Genomic DNA, 26,556 nt, shown 5'->3' on the forward strand with positions numbered 1-26,556 from the left:
TAAATTATTATGGTATTAGAGCTTGCAGAGATGAGTTATTGCCCCTCATGTGCGCATTACTTGTAACAAAAAAATACAAGTCAATCTCTTGTAGAGTCCAAAAGCTACACAGCTACAGTGACATAAGAGCTTAGACTTAACGGCCTTATGAATGTTTTAGAGAAATGGGGTGGAGAAGATAAAATGGATAATAATTTTTAAAAAGATGAGATATTCTTCAGTACATCTTGATTCTATTTTGGTCTCTCAGCTACTTCTAAGAGTACAAGCAGGCATTTCTTGTTTTAAAATAAACTCATTATTCTATGACATTATTTATTAAGAAGGGAATAAATCCAGTATTAATTACATGAAAGATTATACTTAGAAAATGTTGAGGTCCACACTTAATTAATTGTGATCTAACACTGCAATGTGGATGAAAGCAGGTTTCAGGTCAGGATCACCTGTTTATAATTAATACAATGATGATATTACTGGCAAATAGCAAACCCATTGGGAATGGCTTAATCAAAAAGGAAGATGTATTACCAGAATGAAATATATGAGTAATTCAGTTTACAAGGACCTCAGGTGCCCAAGCCTCAGGAAAGGTATAAGAACCACCAACATAATTGCCCTTAGGGTTGTCTATTCAATAATTACTTTGGGTGGTTTTCTGGTTCAGTGTTGCTGCTGACCAACCTGCTCTCATTGCTGAAAATGGATGCCTTTAGTTTTCAAGTTTAGAATCGTCTATCGTAGAGAGGTGCCATAATGGAGATTAAATGTCTGGATTTCTTGCTAAGGAACTATTTGGCTTAGCTGGTGCCAGTAGGTTACCTCTCCTAGTCTAACCACAATGGGCCCTGCAGCCCTGTCCAGAAAAAGAGGTCTCTCTGTTCTAACCTGACAAGTAGTCATTAGTCAAACCAGAAAACGCAGTACTAAGGTCAAATTGACAAAATACCAGTTGTCTAAAAACCTCCCTCATCCATAAAACAAGAATGTTTTTGCTTGCCCTGGTTACAACTTTATAGGGTTGTTGAGCAGAAAAATGAAATGATGTATGTTAGTGATATTTCCAATTTTTGTTGGTACCAATCATATGAACTTCCCGACTATAGTTAAAGAATTTCTTATTGGGATGCTAAGCTTGCTGCACATACTATAGAAGCTAAAATACTCGATTCTCACATCCCAAGACTCCCTAACCAGGCTCGGACATTGACTCGGGTGGGCCACTCAGGGACATCCCACAGGGACTGTACATCTTGATGGAGATTTTTATGTTGGTCCGCGGCAGTTCAGGCAGTCCTGTCAACTGGGCCTCATCTTAGTCCGTGCCCACTGGTGCTGTGGCAGGATTCAGTGCCTATTACATTGCTTCTTCCCCTGACCAAGTTTAAGCAACCTGGTTATTACCCTAGCCCATGTCCCCACTCACTTTCAAGCCTGGCTCTTCCAACTCTTGGTATTCTTTTTTCTATGCTCTTCATTGAAACATATAAATTCAACATATTTTTCAAGAAATTTATTTTCCACTTAGGCAGAAAAAATTTAGATCCACTTGAACTGGTTTCTGTTGCTTGCAACTTAGAACTCTAATAATTACTGAAAACTAGTAAGGAGTGAAAGTGCTCATAAAATACAATTCATCAATGTAGAATTTTATTTTTAATTATAGCCCTCAGTCCACCCACCTAGAAAGCTATTGAGAAAATAACAGTAAGAAAGTGAGCTCAGTACGAGTCCATGTTCCTTTTTTTCCTTTTTATTATATATTTATATACTTATAGTTTACTTTTAATAGTGGTTTCAGGTGTACAGCATAGTGGTTAGACAATCATGTACTTTACAAAGTGTTTCCCATGATATTTCCAGTACCCATCTGGCACTATACATAGTTATCACAATTTATTGACTGTATTCCCTATGCTCTACTTTATATCCCTGTGGCTCTTTTGCAGCTACCAATTTGTACTTCTTAATCTCTTTACCTTTCACCCAGCCCTCCAATGCCCCTCCCATCTGGCAGCCACCAGTCCGCTTTTTGTGTCTGAGTCTGTTTTAATTTGTTTATTTTGTTCTTTAGATTCCACATATACATGAAATCATATGGGAGTTCATGCCCTTTTAAAATTAATATTTAGATGCATTTGTCAGAATTCATTAGAAGGATACTCAGGATGTATGCATTGAACTGTATATAAATTTTGCTTCAAAAACAACAACAAAAAACACAGGAAAAAATATTGAACTCTGGTTAATAGTATGCATTTGAAGTATTTGTGGGAATATACTGATGTCTGAAACTTTATTTGAAATGCATCAAAAATAAGAGAGAAATTTATGTTTAGAGGGTGTGTAGATGAATGTAGATGAAGGGATATGTGAAAAAGCAAGCATAGTAAAATATTAATTGCAACAGAAACATAGTATGCATGTTAATTTTTACTGTAAAGTTGTTTCAGTTTTTCTGTGTGTTTGAAAGTTATTCTAATGAAGTGTTGGAACAATAAAAACATCTAATGAATCAGCACTTCCTAACATAAAGAATGCATCCTCAACTAATATTTCTATGCATTTGAGAATCTAGAAGAATCTCTGTTCTTACTGTTTTTGTGATAGTATTTTACATTGATTTAAAGTCATGTCTCTTTGGAGTTTCTAACTTCAATGTTTACCATCCTCACTGTTTACAATGGATAATTTCTACTATCCCTTTCAAGTTTTTAATTACACAATGAATAGTTATACATTTTAGAAATACAGAAAAGCAAAATCTGAAAATATAAATGATCTATATACTCACTACTGAGAAATACTTGGTATACATTCTTCTAGAATTTGCGTTAATAAATGCCCGTTTAAAAGTTGGAGAGACTGAAGCAAATATATGGGAAGCATGTATCTATGTCATTTAATAAATCTGGGCAGAAACACTGCTTTTTAAAATCCAAATTTGTCATTTCCCACCTCAACCTTATCATGACCGATGTTGGTTTTTAACCTTCCGATATCTCATTGACCTATTCCATGGGTATTTTATGTTTTACTGATTTTTCTCAGCTAGTACAGGACTGTACATGTGCTTCATATTACAATATTATTGGATTGTACCATTTCAATAGCTTAGGGACTGTGTTGTTTACCATGTACTGCTTAATAGGCACTGTTATGAAAAGTACCACAAATATAAGTAAAGGAAATAAAATTTATTTTAAGAAATAGTAAACAGGTCATTTTGTTGAGTGGTTAAGATATGTAACTTCTCTGAGCCACAGTTCTTGAACTTTATTAGCTTTTAAAAAAGTAAAATAAGATGCTTGTCACACCTCTTTCAGTGCCTGTCACATGCTCAGTAAATATAAGTGATAATTGCTATTAGTATGTTTCTTTTGATTTGCACATTGTTAGTATATTGACAGAATAAAGTACGCAAAAAATGTTTCTGCTCAAAAGAAGTTACATTTTCCTATAAATATTTTACACATCATTGATATTTTTATTAAGTCCTTTTTTCATTGATAATGCAGTCCTATCTTCAGCTTCGACAAGTTATGACCCTCCCTCTCCACAGTCTGAATTTTTTGAATCTCAGTAAATGAGATTCTTAAATTTAAGAACCTGAGATAATGGACCTCACCTAATGTTTTAGATTCTTTGGTAAGGCACAATTTTTTTTTTTACCTCTATACTGGACTAGTGACTCCCATACTCCATTTGTGTTAATAAGTCTTTAAAGAAAGTAAAGGTGCCCTGACTGGTATGGCTCAGTTCGTTGAGCATAGTCCTGTGCACTGAAAGGTTGCCAGTTGAATTCCGGATCAGGGCACATACCCAGGTTGTAGGTTTGATTCCGGTCAGGGTGCTTCGGGGAGGCTACCTATTGATGTTTCTCTCTCTCCCTCTCCTATCATCTCTCTCTCTGAGTCAATAAAAGCATATTTTAAAAAAAAATAAAGGCTTTGTTCCTCAAATTATATATATATATAATTTCTTTTTGAATTAAAGCTTTTCATCTGTCGTGTAACAGCAGTTACTAATCTATTCAAATCCTGTATAAAATTATCTTTCCATCAATATTTGCTATAATTTTTCAATCACAAAGAAGAGCAAATGATATATAAATTTTGCTCTCCCCCTTATCTAGTGGAATTTCTCTTCCAACCCACCTTATGTTAGTCAACTGACATGTGGCAAGTACCAGCCTCACAGATGGATCACTAATGGCAATCACACAATTTCTGAGTTTTGCAACACAGGTGCTTAGATTGGCTTTGCTTGCCTGCCAGCAATATACAGATTTTTGGCAGATGCCCACGACTGTAAAAAGAAGCAAAGAGAGAGCACATACCCATTCAGCTGACACTCACCCTTCTCCACAATGGGCCCTATAGTTGAGCCAGACTTGCTGTTATTACTGCCTCTTAGTCTCTGGATCGCTGTCATGTTCTTGACCTCCATGTGCAACTTTGCAAGGGAACCATTTTGGTTTCATTACAAATGAGCAAATTTAATATGGGGATAATGTGTTCCATCATACAATATTTACTAACAACAAAAGAGTAAAAAATATTTACTTCTCAGCAAAAGCTGAGAAACTTGGAAACAGAATATTTTCTTCCAAATCCATAATGAAATTTTTTGAACACAAAAACAAAAGTACATATAAATAAGGGTTTAAAAAAATAAATTGTCATATGTTTGCTATTAGTTTTCAAATTAAACCTTTGATTTTTCAACCATACCTTTGCCCTTTGTACTTGAAGATGTATCTAGAGAAAGAGATTGCTATTTATATGTATGTGGATGGGTTTGAAAATACTGCTTCTGGGTTATTTTTCAGCATAAGTGTGTATATGAAAGTTTGTCTTTAGTGAGAATTTATGCACTAGGCTGTTTTCCAGGAAACTCAATATGAATTAGGGATATACTCACCCTTGAGGAACTCATGGTAGAATTGAAGAGAATGTCAGTGTGACACCTTATACTAAAAAGTATAACTAAAGTGAAGTAGTACTGCTAGGGGAAATATACTTGTCCCTGATGAGGCTCAAGGAAAGCCATAGAAAGAAACTGACATACTTAGGGCTTATAAAATGGACAGTCCTTCATTAGGAAAGTGTGCAGATGTAGGTAGTTCAAACAAAGAAGGCTGAAAGAGGTTTGTTTTGAAAATGGGATTTATGTATGCTTGTCAAGATTAACTGGAGATGTGGTTGGATAAATAATCTTACATCAGAAATAAAGATCTAATAATTTACCCTAAAGAGTATGAGGTTTATTTAAATATAGGCAAAGTAACTTGTAGGCATGACCACAGCAGAACACTTGAATTACACCCCCAAGGAACAAACATGTTCCGCTTCCTGAGTTTTCCCATCTCAGCTGCCCTGTGTCACTAAACCACTGCATGCTGCGTTAATTAAACCAAAAACCTTAGAGTCATTCTCAAGTCCTCCTTTTTCTTCACAATCATATTCAATACACTTGAAAGCTTTGATCATTTTCCTTTCAAAACATTCTGTCTTCTCATGTGAATCTTCACTGTGATTACTGACTTTCAGGCCACACTCATTTCCTGTCTGGACTGTTTCAAAAGCCTTCTGATTGGTCTCCCTGCTTCTGCTTGTACTGCCTTCCCTAAGTGTCTATTTGTCACACAGCAGTCACAATAATCTTATCAAATCTAAATCTGAGCATGCCATCCCTACGCGTATTACCCTTCTAATAGCTCTCCACTGAATTTAAGGCAAAATGCAAATTCCTAATGCTCTCATAAGACCCTACAAAATTCAACTTTATCTCCTGTCGTTCCTGCTGTCCTTGCTAAGCTCCAATCTTTTTGTCAGACATAATAAGCATATTTTTGCCTTGGTGTCTTTGCCCTATAGCTTAGAACATTCTTTCTCAGATTATTTGAATTGTGGTCTCCGAGAAGAAAGATTCATTTGAAGTGAACCCCAGAAAGAATTTATTTCCGGAGATGGACTCCCAATGAAGGAGGGCCCAAATTTTATAAATAATAACAGCTTAGTGGCCATTTGCTTACAGGAGTTCCTCACATACTCTGTATACCAAGAAGAACCTCAGACTGAACTCTCAGCCTCCCCCGCCATGCCCTGATTATTTATATCTGGCTGAGTCAACTTTACAAGGAAGTTCCTGCCCCATCCAATCAAAACTGCTCCACAATAACCTATCAGAAATGTGTGGTTTACACCAATCAGAAAGTGTATAAATTTGGACACCTCATTTACGTAAAATGGACTTAATTGGAAACCTGGGCAGGACCTTTTGCCTTGTTTTCCCTTTGTCTTGGCTGAACACAATTTAGGTTGCAACCTGAATCTGTGTCTCCTAGGCTGCAACTCCTTTTGCTCAAATAAATGCTTTTCATTCTTTATTACAATCTGAAATTAATTTGGGGTTACAGCATGAAGGTCTTGGTCTTTTTATTTTCATCTCCGATTTAGGTCACACTGACTTGGGGGACCATTTATGACCTCTCAAACTAAGTCATCCTCTAGGCATACGTCATCACAGTGCTCTCTATAGTAAGGCCTATGAGTAGTTGGGAATGGAAATCAGGAACTTGTGACAGAATGAAAAACAGTGCACTACTTTCTTTATAGAGATTGTTTTGCTGTGTAACAAAACTGTCAACAGTAATATCTAATGTGCAAGAGTCATACTGGTTTTATTCAGAAACTACAGAAGCCAGTATGGTGGAAATTCCAGGAAGAAATAGCTTTATCTTGATCAGAAAACAGGCCTAATTAATATAGCTTATTTATTTATTATTATTTTTCATTACAGTTGACATTCAATATTATTTTATGTTAGTTTCAGGTGTACAGTATAGTGGTCAGACAATCATCTACTTTACAAAGTGTTCCCCTCGATATTTCCAGTACCCACCAGGCACCATAAATAGGTATCACAATATTATTTACTGTATTTCCTATGCTGAACTTGACATCCCCATGACTATTTTGTAACTACCAATTTGTACTTCTTAATCCCTTCACCTTTTTCATGGGCATGGTATTCTGACTTTTTGCCTTTTCTTACCCTCCTGCTACATCTTATCAATAGAAAAATGGAGGAAGGGCGTATGTATGTGTCACATGGAGGTCAAAGGAGTTCTGTTAGTGCGTGGTTGTGATGCCACAATGTCGGGGCTACTTTTCCTTTATCTTATGAGAGGAAGAAATGACCTTGGCTAGGCAGGTCCTCGCGTCCATTTTATCCATTCCAACAGCCTACAATATAGATACATTCTGCAACTGACTGAAGGAAACTGTAAGTGCCCGTTTTAACATTCCATTATGGAAATTAAAGACTATAAATTGTATTTTCACTTCAAGAGTTCTACTGGCTACTTTTTGTTTTTCCTGTAAAAAGAATCCATGCCTGGTTGAGATCCCAGAGTTATGCACCGCAGAGCATGGAAGAGCCACTTTGGCCTGGAAATGTTAAGGGCAGGTGTGGCCAGTTATCCATAGACATTGAAGAACCTCAGTAAGTCCCTTGCCAAATGTATAATTTTGAAAAGCACAGCCTTCGTGGATTAGTTAGTTGCAAAATGCTGCTCCAAGTGGTTGAAGGTATTAACACATTGGGTGGAATTATTTCGCATCATTCGTTATGTTGCTGAACAATGCCTGCCAAAAGCAACAGTATGGATATTCAGTTGTTGTTTTTGCACTTTTTCCTCCTGAGAATAATTAAACAACAGGTTTGGTTATCTTCTTATTTTTATTCAGTGACTTACTGATTGATTGATTGCATTTATTGGAGTGACATTGGTTTGCAGAACAATACAGGTTTCAAGTGTGCAGCTCGATAAAGCATCCTCTGCACACTGCATCGTGTGCCCACTGCCCCAAGCAGTCTCTTTCCATCCTGATTCCCCCCGGCCTTTGCCCACCTCCACCTGTGCTCCAACCCCTTCCCTCTGGTTATCACCACACTATGTCTGTGTCTGTGTGTTATGTATATATGTTTTTTGCTGCCTTTTAAAAATGACAGGTTATTATTTGTTTCAAATATGTAATATACATATGCTAAAAAAGTATAAAAGGCACTCAAAGACAGAACATGTAAAATAGGTTTTCAGTTCCAATATCTATCACAACCATCCAGTTCCTTCCTCATTCATTCACTGTTGTTATTTTGAAGTGTGCTTCCAGAGATAATTGTTTTTCAATAGAAATTATAATACATCCATAATATTATGCACATTGATTTCTTCCAATTCAAAAACCTTGGAGATTTTCCATATCAGCACATAAAGATTTATCTCATCTAACTGCAGCATGGTATTCCACTTAGCAAGTTGATTTTATTAGATCTCCTTTCCAAATCTTTTCTGTTCATCTTTCTCTTTTATTTCTTTTTACTTTCTTTACTTTTATTTCATTTAATTTTCAATCCTATTATGCTGTCACTGTGTTTTCAGCCAGGATAATTTTCTTTAGTATTTCTCCTAATGTGGGCTTCATATCTGAGATTATTTCTTTCTTGCCTATGATTTACTCACTCATGTGTTGTCTTTCTCTGTTACCTACCACATCTTTCTTAAACTCACGTATCTCTGCTATGAAGTATTGGGCATACTATCTCTTGTTTTATTATTAAAGTTTTAAAAATTATTTGGCAATTTATTTGGTTATAATTTTTATTTGCTCCATGAAATGTTTGTTTTCTTAATGATTGTTTTTGTCCACCCTTTATTTTAGTGTTTTCTTCCTTTTTTTCCTAGCATTTTTCTGTAAATCCTGTGCTGGTTTCTGAATTTCAATGAGTTGAATTCTGAGACCAATAATTTGCAGAAATTTTGTGTGAGGCAGGAATTTTTCTTAAGATATTATTGAATTAGGACATGATTCTTTTAGTTTATTATTGAAGTAAATTATATTCAAAATATTTTTATATTTAATTAGCATTTAAAATATTTTAGCTTAGTGATCTCCACATGTTCATCTTGACCTTCATCAACGAGGGTTATCTTAAAACAATGAAAAGAGGCATTGGGTGAATTTCATATGTGTGAGCAACAAGAATCTATTTATCTCAGCAGCACTATGCCTCTTGACTCTTACTTAAACATACCTCAATGAAACATAACAGGAGTCTTTAAATTCTACTGAACATATAATTATATAAAGTATGTCTGAGAGTTATTGAGCCTATGATAAAGAAATAAAATCACTGGTAGAGTGCTACTCAAAATAAAAATGTAGTTCTGTGATTCAGCAAAATAATTTTATAGCTCTTTGATTGTTACCTGATGGTGTTGACATACATTTTGATTGTCTTTTTCTATAGAACAATTGATACCAATAGTGTGCTCACCAGATGGTATCACAGTACTGGAGTTACTCTTTCTAGGTGATATACCTCTATGAGATTCTAATGAACAATTTGTGTCACACTGATTTCCCTACAGTTTTTGAGAATGCAGTTTATGTTTTCCTTCTTTTCTCAGCATAGGAATTTGAGCACTGGCATCACACATAACACCAACCTATACCCCTGTACATTTTCAGGATTTTAAAAAACTTTGTCCCTACAGGTCAGCAGCATTTGGGTCTACCATTTAAAATATTCACATTTCTAGTACTGAGAACTGAGTTAGGCAAAGAGCAAAACAGACCTCTGAAGGTAAATCCTGGTGCATCCTAGGGACATGTGAGGCTGAAATAAAGTGAAATAAAACAAACAAGTAAAATGAAAAATAAATTGAAATAGGACACTGCTAAGGCAATTTTATGTCTATCACACCTATCTTGAGAAGAAACTTTCTGGAACCCAGATAAATATATTTTTGTGGCAGGATCTTCCATTAGAATTTTTTCTTAGACCCTACCATATGGTGATTTGTCCATTGATATGTGAAAACAATATTAAATATAATCTGTCTCCTCTTTTTTTTAACTGTTTCTTAAGGATTAGACCAGGAATTTCTACCTATTTCTGCCTAAATTGATCTCAACATTTATATCACATACCACTGTGTTGGCATAGGGCTATGGAAAAATAATTAATCCAAAAGGAATGACTATACCCAAAGAATACCTGCTTTTGAAATTGTTAGTGCATAAATAATTAGAAATTTTTAGAATATTTATGAATAATAAAAATTTATTTTAAAAGATTAAAGGGATTTTTCTATTTATGGAACTATAACAACAAATCATAAAGAAAGAATAAGTAGAAATAATTAAAACTACATGAGATGCAAAACAAAAATTACAAAATTTAATACAAATGATGGTAGTAGTAAAGTAATGGATTAGAGCTAAAAGGCAAATCTGGGAGAAGGGCAAACACTGGAGGGGAAACTTCCCAAGTCAGAGTATTTCTGAGGGAAGCAATAAAGAAAATAAATTTTAATTATGTTTTATTAATTTTTAGAGAGAGAGGAAGAGAGAAGGAGAAAGAAACATGGATCGGCTGCCTCCTGTAGCCCCTTACAGGGGATCAAGCCCACAACCAGGGCATGTGCCCTGACGGGGAATCCAGCTGATGACCTTTTGGTGCATGGGAGGAAGGTGAGCCAACTGAGCTACACAGGCCAGGGCAGGAAAGTCTAAAGTGGGACATACTCAAGTAAAGGGACCCAAGTATAATAGGACCACAGGAAGTGAGAATAGACAGAGCAAAAATAATAGACGTATACCTGAAAATTGTCACAAAATAAAGATATACTTCAATGAGCAGATTGAGAATACCTTTGAAAACCTAGGGAAAATTATGTTAGATTAATCATAATTAGATATATCTTGGTGACATTTTATATATTTGTATTAGTTTCCTATGGCTGCTGTAACATATTAACACAAACTTGATGGCTTAAACAATTCAAATTTATTCCATTCCAGCTCCAGAGGTTAGAAGTTTGAAGTCAGTTTCACCGTGTCGAAACCAAGGTGTCAGTAGGGCCACCTTCCCTCCATAGGCTCCAGGGAAGAATTCATTTGTCTCATCTCCATTCTGGTGGCTGCTGGCATTCCTTAGCTCCTGGCCGAATCTCTCCAATCTCTGCCTCTGTGATCACGTTGCCTTCCTTCTCCTCTCTGCCTTTCAAATCTCCCTCTGCCTCTGTCTTATAAGAATACATGTGACTGTATTTAGTTCCTTCCTGGGTAATGCAATATTATCTCCCTCTCTCAAGATTTTCAGCTTAATCACTTCTGCAAAATTATTTTATGCAAATTAAGGTAACATTTACAAGTTCCAGGGATTGGAAAGTTGATGTCTTTTTCGGGGGGGGGTCATTATTCAGCCTGTAAATTATATGTATATATAAATCTTACAAGTATCCAAACAGAGATATAGATTATATTCACGGAAACAAAACTCTAATTGTTTTTACACTTTTATTCTGTAGATAATTCTATGGAGTTGAATAAGATATATTTAAATGGTAATATAAATTTAACCAAATATTCATTTATTTGCAAAGGCAATCAAAAGATTTTCTTAGCTATAAAAAATCTGGTTTACTTTTCCTAAAGAAAAATTTTGTTGAATTACAGATGGAAGGGAGATGAGTCAAGGTTAGAAATTTAGGAAGAAGGAAGTTCTGTGTTGTTTTTTTTAAGGTCTGGCAATAAGCACTATAGCTTAACAGAAACTTAAACATCAAATTACGTCTCAGTGCTGGAGTGCTGGCTCTGCTCAGTCCAGATTTACACCCAATCTCTAGGTAATCTCCTTCAGCCCAATGGCTTTATATAACATCTTGATGTTAGAGACAAATTTATATCTCTAATCTAGACATCTTCCTTCAACTCAACTCTCATTTAAGAAAGTTTTTTCTCTCTCTCTTTCTTAGATATCTAATAGGCATCTGAAAGCTAATACACCCTCACCCAAACTTTTGTTTCTTCATTTAGATCTGCTGGACCTACAGCTTTTCCTTGTCTCAGAATTTGAAAAACCTATTCAATCAGTTATTTAGACAGAAAAATCTTTGTTTATGTCTCTAAATTTACATTTTTGAATGAACACATTAAGTGAATAAAGAGTGAATGAAAATTTATCTCAGTATATCTTGAAACATGTTTTAAAATATATATGTTATGCAAGCATATGCATTTTTTGTAGTAGACAAAAATTCTTTTATAAACTTAAAGACTTATCTTTGGTCAGTAATGGTTACAATTTTTTTCTTTTTTATATTTTCTAATATATATATTTTTAATGAACACATTTAAAAAATTTGGACCTATACTATAAACATTTCTTTATAGATAAATAAAACATAAAAAGATATGATAATTAATTGGGATACAGATAGGCAACCAACACATTGTTTTTGAAGACAGAGGGCCACAGGTATCTGTCCTCTTATATGGTACAAGTTCTTCTCTAAAGCTGCCTTTAAAATCTTTTGAGTAGAAATGCATTATATGGGAAAATGTCCCAAAATATTATACCATTGAACTTCTTCAGATGAGATCCAGTCAAATTTACTGAAATGGACAACTTATGCATTGGATTGATACTATAATGTGATACTTTACATTAGGGCATTAACATACAATAATCTAAATTTTTCTTCTTTCAAGGAATAGTGACAGTTAATAAAAAGGCTGAAAAGATGATTAAAAGACATTATAGAAATGTTTTCCAAGTACTGAAAAATGTATATGAAATGGGATTTCATATAGCAGTGGTCGACAGTGATGAAGAAGCTTAGGTGTTCTGGAATTTGACACAGTCTGTGGTAGCCTTAAAGCTACTCTAAGAGAAATATGTAGCTGCCTCTCTAATGGCTTTAATGCCAGGTGAATTGAAGGAGAGGACACGGTACTTACTCTGTTTTTGAAATCTTCAAAAATCTAAAAGGAAAGAAGGAATAGTGTTCTGTTAGAATTCTCACTTAATATTTTGCACATGACTTCAAAGAGACAACTCCAAGGGAGATTATTAAAATTTTATCTGTCATGATCATGTGAAAATGTTAATTCACTTACCAAAGAGAATATTATAGACACATTTGGTTTAAAGTTGAAATGCCACAGCAGATGTTAGCATGTGAGTTTTTCACTCACTTATTACCTTGCACAAAGATAGTAACTTCAAAATTAGCATATTACAACCTTGTAAAACAAAGATAACACATTTCAACTAAAGAAAACCAGGAAAATATCTTTAAGAACAGTGGGAAAGGAAGAGTCCTCTTGGATGAAAAATGTTATTTTGTGCCTGGGGCTCTAGACTAAAGGCTCGTTTCCACTGATGTGGTAAAAACCATAGCTAAACAAAGTTTTGTTCCTCTAAAAAGCTCATATGTTTCTGAGAATCATATTTTCTAGAGTCTGTTCCCGAAGGCCTAACAGTATAATGAAAATCTGCATTATAGATGTAAATGTAATTCTTTATATCACTAGTGACTTCTAGACCACAGCATATGGATCTGTAGCTCTTCCTTTGCTTTAATGAAAAAAGAAAAGAAAGAAGAGAGAAGAGAAAAAGGAAAGGAAAGTTATGTGTGAAATGAATTTTGTTCATAATCATCTATCAGGAAAACAATATCGCCATGAAAACGTAAATTCAGTGTAGAAAGGAAGAGGAAAAATGTTGTGAAATATGCAAATTATTATCTGCCTAAGATCTAAAAGATACTAGGGGAAAACTACCAAAAAAAAAAAAAAAAGATATTCAACACCTCATAAATTCAAGTTCTGCCATCCTCATCATTAAGTTATTAAGAGAATCACTGTTTCTGAAGGATATCTGCTATAAGAAAAATATTTGTATTTTCCTGATATGGCAATAGAAAATTGATAGAAATGTGTTTGAGTTCTAGGCACTCTAAGAAGTCTTGGATGTTGGTTTAGGCTGTTAAAGTAAAATTTCACTGGACAAAGTCAACATGCAGGGAAGATTTTATTCAAGACTACTGCAATGGAGAGAAATTGAACTCCTCTGAAACAAAAGCTGTGAGGGTTTTTAAGTGCTGAGGTGAGCTAGTAGAAAAGTACTGAAGGACACTGAGGAAGGGTTGATCAATGAATTGTGTTGAACACATTGACTTATTATTGAAATGGCAAATATTTTTCTCTATGTTTGGTAATTGGCTCCCATCAAAGTCAGGATCCTACCTTCCACAGAGACTGGCAGATGAAGGTACTACCTTTTTTTTGTTAATCCTCACTGGAGGATATTTTTTTCCATGTTTTTGAGAATCATATTTTTAGAGAAAGTGGAAGGGCGGGGGGAGGGAGAAAGGGAGGAAAAGAGAAAGAAAGAGAAATATCGCGATGTGAGAAAGACACCTCAATTGGTTGCCTCCTGCATGGGCCCCAACTGGGCGAAGATCCTGCAACCCAGGTGCATGCTCTTGACTGGAAATTGAACCTCGACTCCTTGGTCCAAGGGCAGATTCTCTAACCACTGAGCCAAACTGGTGAGGGGAAGACTCTATCTTTTTTAATATTTAGCTTCAAAGAAATCATTCCCAGATACTTGAGAAACACATTTCCTGTGCAGTAAATCTGACAAGAGGGTGGGGAATTTGCATACATTTCAATGGGCAGAAAAAGAATTAACATTAGTAAGATTTCTAAAGTAAGTGCTCTAAGAAATGGGAGGTCAGAGGACTACAGTCAGGAAGAAATCTGTCCAAAGTTAGTCAGGTTCAGGGGAACATTAAGGCTATCTTAGTCAAGGCAATGACTTTGAATTTATATTCCAGGCTGAATTAACTCTACCAGTAATATTTCTCTGGTGTTTTTTTTGTTTGTTTGTTGTGTTTTTTTCCTCCCTTTTGGGTAAATTGGGAGTAATTATCCTAGATAGATAATACATACATACATAGATGATGATAGATAGATAATAGATAGATGATAGATAAATGATAGATAGATAGATGATAGTTAGATAATATTCTTGGCATATTCATTTCAAGGATTTTAGAGTTCTTAACATTGTTACATACATTTTTATAGTTTATTCTCCAGAAACTGCAAACCAGTAATGCCTTCCGCATAATTTGATTGACAATATTCCTCACTCAGTTACTAACAATATAATGTTTATTATTTCTCTCTTCAGTTAATTTGTGAAAAAACTGTTTTCCAATTATAGTAGCACTTGCCAATGACATATCAAAATGTGTATTTCATCATAACTGGCTCTAATATGATTAATAACATGTCTTAATATTATTTTTATAATTATGTATTTATATACAATAAACATATGTATTTATATTTATAAAATATATTTTATATCTTACCTTAGTTTTTAATACTTGATTAGATGGCCATTGTATGACTATAATGCATTCTCCTTTTTTGTAATATGTCAAAATCTCTTTTTAAACCTCTTGTGAATAATTCAGTGAAATTTTTTAAAGTGATCTCAGGCTGGCCATTAATAGACTCCGATATGTATAAATGCATGCATGTATGCATCTATCCGTGTGCGAGTGTGTGTATGTGTTTAAATGTGGTGGTCTTTGCTTTACTCTTTGAGAGTCTGAAGGTTCCACCAAGATTGTGTTGGTAAAGAGCATTATTGGTTTACCTTTACATTAAGTACATTAGGTGAAAAAACTTTTATTTCCTGTTTTTCTTACTATTCTAATTTGAAAATAAACTATATAGAGAACACTTGCAAGAGGAATTTTACTAACTGTTGAATTTGTCGTCTTTCTTCAGCAATGTTGGAAGCTTCCGATTATTAGAATATTCTGCTAAAATGTCACAGTGAAAATCATGTTAAGCTTTCTGTGGAATTTAATTACTGGCCCAGAAATGAATTACTCTATATTTATTTTTTTTTTATTGTTTATTTTTTAAAAATATATCTCTATTGATTTCAGAGAGAGGAAAGGAGATGGAGAGAGAGATGCAGAAACATCAATGATGAGAGTCATTGATCGGCTGCAGCCCGCAACCCGGGCATGTGCCCTGACCGGGAATCGAACCCCGATCGCCTGGATCCTAGGTCGACCCTCAACCGCTGAGCCACGCCCGGCCGGGCGAATTACTCTACCTTTAAAAATTATACCTTCCATCCTGGCATTGCCTATGTCAGAGTATGACCCATGAAAAGGAGGTTCAAGTGATTTCAAAAAACGCAGTGAACCCTGGAAGAATGGTGCCTGAAACCAAGGTGGTGGTGCAGAATGGAGAGCCTGGGAACTCACCTATCGTTTGTATGTGTATTTTTCCTCTCCTCAAGATGAAGGAAGAACCATACATAAAAAATGTCCATTTATAGCAATACTGAAGTGATATCAAAACTGACTTGGCCCGTGTAAAAACTCTAACCAGAGGAAGCTGGTAAAGGACCATGAACTCTGAGTGAGGATGGCAGACCCATGCCAGCTCTAACTAGAGACACACTTAGGAGAAATGAGCAATGGGATGTGCTTTAACCAACAGTGCGCAGGCCTGTACATTCATTTCGTCCTATCTTGAGTGCTAGTTTTCAATTCTTTTTTTATTTGTTTACTGATTTTTAGAGAGGAAAGGAGAGGGAGAGAGAGAAACATTGATGTGAGAGTGAAACATCCATGGGCTGCCTCCTGCACTCCCCCTACCCGGGATGGCGCCTGAAACCAGGGTGTGTGCCCTGACCAGGAATGGAACCAGCAACCTTTGGGTGCACTGGACTATGCCCAACTAACTGAGCCACATGGCCAGGGCTAGTTTTCAATTCTTATTTAGCATAATCAACATGTACTCCCATTTTCTGAAACTTAACATCCTCCAACTTCTCGCCTTTAGTGAACTATAGTGAATTTATTCACTAGATATGTTCCATTGCTATGCAAGTAGGAACATGTAGCTTTGTAAGTTTTTAAGTTACAAAAATAGTATAATCTTGCTGTTGGAATTAGAAATATTTGTTTCTTGCAATTGAACATTTTTACTATGAAAATTGAACTATTTTTCCTAATATTTTTGGGTCTAGCCAGATTTTTCTATCCCAGATGATACATAACTTCTGATTAGACTTTTTCTCATCCACATTTTTTTTTTTTTTTTTTGAGTTACAGAAAGAGTAATTTATCGATGTACATGTTTGGGGAGGGTCAAGGAATGGGGAGTTACAAAAGGGTAAGAGTTGAAAGAATAAAGAATATAATTTGAGGATTCTAAGCATATATATTTCTAAAAACATAAAACAGACGTATATTGTTTTGCATTTTATCTCTTAGTAGCAACATTTTGTTTCTATCCAAGTGACCAAGCCTTTCATTTTACGATTCCCTCCTGCTTTATGTTAAAAACAAAGGAGAATTGCTCTTCTGTTTCTTTTTTAAATGAATACTGACATTAAATTCATAAATTAATTAGGGGAAGCAGTATTGCAAATTATAATATACAGTGTTTCAAGACTTCATTGATTTTTAAAAAATGCCCTTTTATGAGTGGTGATGAAAAGAAATGGGAAACCGCCTGACCAGGCGTGGCTCATTGGTTGAGAATCGACCTAGGATCCAGGAGATCGTAGTTCAATTCCCGGTCAGGGCACATGCCCGGGTTGCGGGCTCGATCCCCAGTGGGGAGCGTGCAGGAGGCAGCTGATCAATGACTCTTGTCATTGATGTTTCTCTCTCTCTCTCCCTCTCACTTCTTCTATCTGAAATCAATAAAGATATATTTAAAAGAAAAAAGAAAAAGGAAATAAATAGGCAACCCAAAACCAAATACAGATACATTTTAGGAAATAAATATTAAAGTTATTTGGGAAAGAAAAAGTTTGAAGTCACTAATTATTTTTATATGCATATAATTAATTGTCAAACTTTATATTGTGAAAATTTAATTGAACATATTCTAGACAGTTGGGTTTTGGAATGCTAGGTACAATGCTAAGTGATAGGTGTGAGAAAGATATTATCCTTCTGGCATTTTTGTTAAACTTTGTAATAGCTTTCTTACTAGGTGTGTAAGAGAGCTACTGATATTTTCACCTTGATTTACAGGAAAATTAACATTTTACCAAGGGTAAATCTATTAATTAGAGACCTGCACAGCTTTCTTTCTTGCTAGTATAATCATTAAATTGACTTTTCCAGTCCATCATGTAATTGTTCCAGCGATGGAATCCTGCTTTCCATTCTTGTTCTGCTTCATCAATATTTCCTGTTAAACATGGAATAAATTGAATTAATCTAAATTTTAATCCTTGTTTACATTAATTAAAAAATAATTTTGATTACAGATGCCATTTTTTCCAAGTACACTACATCACATTTTTTTATCCTTTGTTATTATCAACTTTTCTTACTACCTGAATAGCTTTTAATAATTGTTTATATATTACATGAAAATGCAAATAATATACTAGTATAAAATGTATATAAAATTCAAAAATTTATCATACATAAAATGAAAAATGCATGTATATATTATATGCCAAATTATACTACATTTCATATATTTGTTTTTGTTTCTAAAAATATGTAGTTAATATTCTCTTTTCATGATTCTCCTACTCATAACAAAAATTTAATTTAGTGCATCTTACTTACATATATAATTATACTTCAGGATATTATTCCTGATGAAAGTGTTTATATCACAATAATTGTTTGCATAAAGATAACTTTGCAATCGGCATTCTATATAGATTTTGCATTCTTTTATCAATATATTTTAATTCCAAACAATGCTTAGTCATTAAAAGCATTTTATTGGAACTACTATAGGAGACAAGTTTATGAATTGCTTTGCAAATGAGAAAGGTGACTAAGACAATCTCTGCTTTCCAGTAATTTGCAAAATGCTAGTATGTGTCAAAGGGAGAGGAGTGTTTAAGTAAAAAATAATGTGAAGCAATGAACCAAAAATGTTCTGTCTATGTACTACAAGAACCTTAAAATCTTGACTTATTTGAAAGTGTATTACATTAAAGAAAAAAGTTTGTGAACAACAGAAACTCTTAAAATGCTAGCTTTTAAAATTATATATGATTCTAACATAAATAGATATAAGTCTAGAAGATGATTTAAATTGTTTAAATTTGTAAGTATTTTATATACTTGTAGTACTCTTACTGTTTTAATAAGCTTCCAGGGTACTGAGCTGGTCATTGGTTTACAAACAAAATTTTAAGTTATTTCTATTTTTCTAAAAATAAGGACATAGAATTTTTTTAATATATACTTTGGAATTTAAAAAAATAATTATATATTTGTAAGATATTAGAGAAGAGAGTTCATGTGATCTCATACTATATTATTATATACATGAAAAAGTGTCTTCCTTTTATTCATACTAGTAATAATGGAGCATTTTCAGTGATTCATTTTTAGTTTATATAAAAATCAAGCTACTTCAAACATTCGTACAGCTGTCAAAATATTCTCTGGAATTGATAATAAATCTAGGTTTGAAGTGTTCATAATGCTTGGAAAATGGACAAATATTTAAAAATTCATTAAAAAGTCTTATATTTATGTAAAAATGACTTTTAAAGGTCAATGACTATAATTTCTTTGTGAAAAATAGAACTTTTCCAGAATCAAAGAAACATTAGATGGGAAGAAAGATCAAATATTGTAAACAAATTATCCATTCTTATGTAATTTTTTATGACAACTAATGTGGTTTAAATATTACTTACATGAAATAAGGACCTATCGCTCAGAAAGGACAAAACTTTTGCTATAACAAATAAATTATTGGTAATTTAGCATTTAGAACATAAATTTTAATTCTTAGAGGAAATGTCCTAGATATGATTTTTTCCTTGCTGTTGGAATAATTCCAAATCGATTGCTTCATATACATGCAAGTTTATTTCCTTATGTGTCATAATCAAACATCTATACAGTTTAGTGTATTGAAATGCTTAACCGTATATTGTACAAATGCCCTGTAACCCTGGTTTACATCTTTCATTTAGAAGTACTGAACATTGAACAAGCCAATAAAATATAGAATGTTTAATTATTTTCTAACAGAATGCAGGGAAACAGAATGCACCATAATTTAAAAAAATAATAATAAAAACTGAGTCCCATGACATGAGTCAAAACCAAAATGAGAACTGTTCCTCCCTCCCCCCCTCTCCTAAATGAGGATGCTGTTTAAGCGTCTATAGATCTACCATTGGTGAGATGGACATAAAAAGGTGCTATGATGGGAAATAAAGAAAAGAACATCAGTATAGGCATGGGTTGAAATTCCAGCTTGAGCACTTATTATATTAGTGACATAAAAAATTCATAACTTCTCAAATTAGTTTTCCACTATAATGGGGATAGTATTCCCTATTTTGCAGTGTTACTGTCAAGGATAAATGAGATGGTGTCTGCATTATGAAATCAAGCTCTATGCACCCATTGGGAGCTCCACTAATGAATTTACTGACCTCGTTACAAAAATTTATTCCTAATTTGGCTCTTTATTGAATCCATGTACAGCTAGATCAATACCAGTAGTTCATAAACATATTGACCCTTTTTTTCCCAAGACTTTTGTAATATTTATTTTGCTCACATTGTTGTCTCACTTGGGGGGGAAAAAAGGTCAGTCTTTCTTCCCTATAGAAAGAATCATAATAATAATAATGTCATATTTTGTGTTGTTGATTTTACAAAAAAGTAACATTTCACTGGAGCTGAGTCTATTTAATCAAGTCTGAGGAGTTAGGAGAGAACACAGAGAGGTAAATCAACCCAAATTTGCTAATGAAGGTCAAGTTTGAGAAGAGACTAAATTGACATTGAATTGTGCTGAGCATTATAATAAAAAAACACAACTCATATTTTATGTATTTTGAGAGTTCCTTGAAAATCTCTTCTTACTACTTGCTTATTTCCATATTTGTTGACCAATTATTAAAATTGTGTAAGAAAGCATAATTCTTTATGCAGTGATTTAGAAGGTGTTAGCTGTCCTGTTATAATTGTTGAGTGTGTGGTGAGTGACTTATTATAAACTCAGGCTACGCTTTGAGAAGATTTCATGCTTTTAAAGGGAAACAAAAAGATAATTTGATTTAATTATAGGTTACCCAAAGATTTGTTGTTGTTCTGTTCTGTTCTGTTTTCCTTTTAACAAGGAATGGAAAATCCAGAATATGGAAACAGCACTACCATTTGATTTTTTCCTCCAAGCCAGTTTTCTACTCTCATTTTTGGTTCCCATTCCTGCTGACTAATTAGCAAGTACCAGTACATGCTTCTTCAAAGTGGTATCTCAGCTCTTAAATTTATATGCAGTCTTCTTTAGTTTTGGCAAGTAGTAATGCTTCATTATTTACTCAGAGGAATCACTAGATCCTAATATTTTTTTTTTATTGGTAAGATATGAAAGTCAAAGATTTTGTTTTCTTTTATATAAATTTACTTTTCTACTTTTAGTGACAATGTTGGTATCTTACTGACCTTGAATGGATCATTTCTCTGTTGTTTTTCTTTTTCAAATGATTCTGAGACATTATACAGTTATATTCTCAACAAAAACTCTGAATTTGATAACATTTGAAACAAATCCAGTACACTTTATTTCTTGAAGATGCATGCAATAACAGCATAGGCACGTACTAAAGTATGGTTTGAAAGTTAAGTGCTAGAATTCTTGTGTTTAAACAAGTCTTACAGATTGTTCTATTTAAGAACATTTATTGCTCAAACTTCCCCAAGTGGTACTTATATAGCTTATTGGGTTTCCATTGTGAGTAAGGTAAGTATTACACTTCTCCTTTTAAAAAGATCCAGTCAGTAGTCCTTCTTTGAAATTTTCTTTTACTGGTAGAGCTGCATTTTTAAAAAATAGTATTTTCGTAAAAACTTCCACCAGGTCATCTGAATAATTTCAATTTTCAAAACATCAAAAATTGAAATGTTTGAAGTTTTGCAACTTGAAAAATATAAGCTATGATAAGAACATGTGCATTTAACATTTTTTAAACCTCTTCATTATTTATTATTTATAAAGACTAAAAAAATGTAATTTAAAATTGCTTTTGTTTAAGTATAATTTTTTAAATTAAGAAGTACACTGTTGATGTTATAAAATCACATGCATTTACTTTAAAATTTATATATTTAATGCAACTTTTTTTGGAGGAATTATCTGAGAAAAATAGTATTACAATATTCAATTAAGTTTTCAAGACACATGGAACTGTCCCCAGAGCATGATACTAACCCAGAGCAGGTATGATATCTCCACACAGTGTTATTCAAACTAGAAAGCTGTTCAGTACTGCATAAGAAGTAGCAAAAGCCAGCCAAAATTTTTGAATTTTGTTTATTAAATCTGCTTTATAGTAGTTGAGTATTTAGAGATAGAGATGCTGAAGTACATCTTCAGAAATTGCTGATATTCAAATTTTATTTTATCAACAAATAAATTGCAAGAGACCATATGTGCCTGAACCAGAATGGCACAGTTTGGCTTATAATAAATTAGTCATTTACAATCCCACCAACCAGGCTCTTATTTTTTCTTAGATTATGACCTTCTCATTTAAAAATATTTGAAGTAGAGATTAAGAATGTGAAGTGTGCGATGTGTTAAATGGTACCTCTTCTGGTCTCTTGGCAGTTTAAATGCACTACTTCATTGTTATTCACACCCACAGGACACAAGGGCAGCTCTGTATCTCTGCCAAGGGAAGCAGAGCCCATCTCTGCATATATATTATGTCACAGAACATTTGGTCATACACAGAACACTGGTATATCAGAAACATTTCCCAAACAGATGGAGTACATAATTATAATTTTGGTGAGTAATGTCTGATAATCAAAAGGCATATTAAACAGTCAAATACAGCTCTGAGGTGCCCATATTTGCATGAAACCAACCTCTTCCCTCTCTAAATAAGAAACTAAAACATCTACTATATTGTGATATTTAATATATAGTGTGAAAATTACAGTGTTATGTTGAACAGAATGGAAAGGTATAAAGGAACTGACCAGCAATATGTCTGATGGTTGAAAGTCAATTACTTTTATTTGAGTAAATTAAGGTAGAAAATTGACTAGAAAAGCCACATGGGTTATAAACAGCTGAACGTTTTAAATCCAGGCATTGAATTAAGTAGGTATGTTATTTTCCCCCCAAAAGATGTGATCATTCAAATTAGATGTTCAAGTTGATTTAAATAGATTTGGCTAATGAATTTTGAAATAATATGATAATCTGAACAAATTTTCCTAGTATTTCCTTATATAAATCCAGGTAATCACTTCCTGGAGATTGGTTAACTAAATTAGTATCCCTTCATTGTATTATGTAATATGTGTACATGTTCTTAGATAAATATCTCCAAGTTCAGAATATTTAAAAATAATTGGTTTGTCTTTTTTAACATAAACTTGAGGAGTTTTTTTCCCTTTAGAAATTAAGGCCTCCACTATTTACCAATACATTTGTTTTTACCTCTTTTTGAGTATAAGTTACATTTTGTTCTAATTTCAGTTGTATGAATTACTTATTTTATATATTTATTTTTTATTACCCATTAATTAATTAAACAAAGATTGGCTGAATAGCAATAGGCCCTATATTAGTTATGCTGTTTTATGTTCTTGTAGGGAAATTTTTCTGTTTCTTTTTTTTTTTTTAAATTTAACTACTAAAGTTCTGCTCAAATAGTAAGCCCTCAAAACACATCCAAACTTGCTGGAAGAAAGTTGTTAATATAATGGATGCATTGGAATCAAGTAATTATAAAGTCACAGATTAACATCATCAATGTGCCTTGGATAGTCTAACTTTTCCCCTTTTTAAATAATCCACATCCAATTATTTAACCAAATATTAAAAACACACACCTGTCATTTCCAAGACTTTGGGGAAAAAGAGTGTCCAGAATCGGCATTGTTGAGCACGTAGCTTAGTATATACTTTTGGTGACTCTGTATTCAAGGTTAAATATTTTTGTTCAGTGCTTTTGAAGGCAGGCCAACTTATACTACTATTCTGGGTCCCATTTGGATATCTAAAAAATTAAAGAAAGACATTATAGCTCTACTGAAATCATTGCTAGATAAAAATGTTCTCAAAAACCAACAAGAGCTGTTTAAAATGTCAGAAAACATTTGTGGATTTGTTTTGATGATTTCAAGAATAAATGAGCTTGATTGGATGTTTTCAGCACCTTGAAGCACTATGTTAGTTAAAACTGTAGGAAGTAAAATTTGAAGACCTTTTTACATGCATTTATGCTTAACATACAAGGAGAAAAATACATTTTCTATTCAATAATGCTGTGTTTCTTTACAACATGATCAAAGGGTAATGTTCTTTGTGTTTCATCTTTTCCCCTTACCCCAGGCCCAGCCTTACACAGTGCACATGAATACCATCTATTCAATAGCTCTCACATTTATTTCATTCTGTTTTTAATCCTCACTGACTGAGTTGGAGACTGATTACAAATATCCTTATTATGTAATAACCTCATTACTGTAGGAAACTGCCTTCCATCTCACTTTTAAGCTGATCTTACCTTCTTGAAGATCTGTTCACATCTTAAAATCCTTTTAAAAACTCCCAGTGGGTTTAGATAAAGGTTAATTAACATGATGCAACTCACATTTCCAAGCTTATTTTCAGATATTCTATTCAGATGCCAGCCAACAGGAATGAGGGAAATTCTGCAGTAATTTCCTCTTTTGTTTTACCTCTTTGCCTTTGCCCCAGCTATTACTTCTGCTTGAATTTTTTTCATTCCCTACCATTGTGTGTCTAAGTCAATTCAGAACTTTCATATTTTCTTTTTGTGTGGATATTTCTTATATCTTTCGCTGTGGTTTTAAAATCAATAATACTTGACTCTTTTTTTAAAAAAAATTAATAGTTTAGTATTCATTTACACCTTTGTAGCACTCAATAATATATTATTATCTAGGTCATACAAATAGAAACTCAAAGCAGTGAACACTGCGAAAGTGGCTCCAAGTCAAAAATCCATAGATTTTCTTATCATATAATTTTAAGCTATAGTTATGAGTCAGACATTGCTCTAGGCTCTAGAAATACAAATAATTATGGGAAACATAATATCCCTCAGGGAATTTACAAACAAAAATATCCATGAAAACAAAGAACCAACAATGGATGGTAGCCTAAACCAAGCATAAACAAAGGGATACAAATCATCAGAAGAGGGAGCAGTCACTAAGTTTGAAAGGAAATTACTTGAAGGGATGAGACTCTAGCTGAAGTAAGGAGAAGAAATAAGGAACTGAGCTAAAAGGAAAAGTTGGAAAAGCTAAAGAGAGGAAACAGAATCAACGCAGGCACAAATAATGAGTGTTCCATCTTAGTTCAAAGGATTTCAGGATAGAGGAGATGCTATTAGAGTTATAGCTTTAGGATATAGGTATTAGTCTTATCACATTAAGACCTGAAAGTCTAGAAAAATGGTTTAGACTTTAGCTTGTAGATATTTACTATTCTTGAGGAATTTGTGATGAAATGGCTGCTGTGAACATAACATTTTAGAATTATTGACCTTGGGGTGATATCTAGAATAATCAAGAAACCTATAAAGAAGTCACAAGTACTTTCACCATAAACAGAAGACTAAAGTGCTGGGATTAGCAAGTCATTCTTTTCTCTTAGATTCATTCTGCCTTAAGCAAAGTCATATAAGAAAAATTCCAGTTGTATTTTCTGAAAAGTTAGGCACATAAAAATCTTCATCATTCATACCTTCTGAAGATTATTAATGGATAGAAAGTTGAGAGTAGTGATAGCAGATACAAGATTTTTCACCCCCCAAAGGCCTGTGAACCTAGTAAATTTTGAAAAAGGAAGCCAGCATTTGTCTAGCATGACTATGTATAGGTAGATTTTGCCATCAAGAACTTGCATCAAACATCATAAATTCATATTTTATCATAGAAGCAGACATATTCAACCATGAATTGAAAAGCTTTAGTGATAAACAGCTTCTTGATGGACTAGTTGATTTTATGCAGGAATTGGATGATTTAATAAGAATTATTAATAAGCAGAACTATTCAAGCTAAACCCATATCATAACAGGATTGGAACCTCTTGCTTTAGGGTATTATTTGAGAGAGGTCATGAAGAAAATTTCTCCAGTTCACAGATGGCACACTTGTCTAGGTGAATTATGGAGTCTTTCCCCTTTCCTTTAAAGCTTTGGAAACTAACAAGTACAGCTGCTGGAGGCTGGATTTTAAACCAGGAGAACCATTGGTCTGATTCGGTACAGCAATTCTTATGTTCCTAAATTGCCTGCTTTCTTTCTAATTCCACTCTAATTAACTTATGGCACCATTTTAACTGCACATTCATTTCTGGCTTCTGCAAATGGAGTCTTAAACAGAGCTGACTTGTACTTGAGTTCAAGAGGGAGGCAGTAATGACACTGCCAGAGTTGATTTAACAAACTTTGTCCTACGAAATAACTCATGACACTCCAAATTACAATTCAGAGATAATAAAATTCCTTTGCCTATGGATGCAGATATAGTTTCATAAAGTGATTGAAATAGCTATTAAAGTGATGGAGCATTTTATTCTATAATTTGAAAAAATCTCCAAAGACTTTAAAACTTAACCAGAGTTATAATCCTCTTCATATCTGGATCAATTA

The 26,556-nt window shown here is 33.6% G+C and overlaps 1 protein-coding gene and 1 long non-coding RNA gene across 4 annotated transcripts in view; one reads left to right on the forward strand and one right to left on the reverse strand.

Moving 5' to 3' along the window:
* LOC308558067 overlaps positions 1-26,556 on the forward strand; it is a 206,674-nt gene that overhangs the window by 174,183 nt on the left and 5,935 nt on the right. The gene's annotated exons all lie outside the window — the stretch shown is intronic.
* BCHE (butyrylcholinesterase) overlaps positions 10,842-26,556 on the reverse strand; it is a 54,198-nt gene continuing 38,483 nt past the window's right edge. Inside the window, exons 3-6 of one of the 2 annotated variants that reach the window (XM_081139201.1) lie at positions 23,759-23,925; positions 17,988-18,104; positions 12,816-12,839; positions 10,842-11,098 (exon numbers count right to left, since the gene is read on the reverse strand). In XM_081139201.1, the coding sequence (XP_080995327.1) occupies positions 12,832-12,839; positions 17,988-18,104; positions 23,759-23,925 (292 nt within the window). In that variant the 3' untranslated portion in view covers positions 10,842-11,098; positions 12,816-12,831. The remainder of the gene's footprint in view (positions 11,099-12,815; positions 12,840-17,987; positions 18,105-23,758; positions 23,926-26,556) is intronic. The other variant, XM_081139200.1, reaches the window with a different exon arrangement.

This window comes from Miniopterus schreibersii (assembly GCF_964146895.1).
Source record: "Miniopterus schreibersii genome assembly, chromosome: 5".
Lineage (NCBI taxonomy): Eukaryota > Metazoa > Chordata > Mammalia > Chiroptera > Miniopteridae > Miniopterus > Miniopterus schreibersii.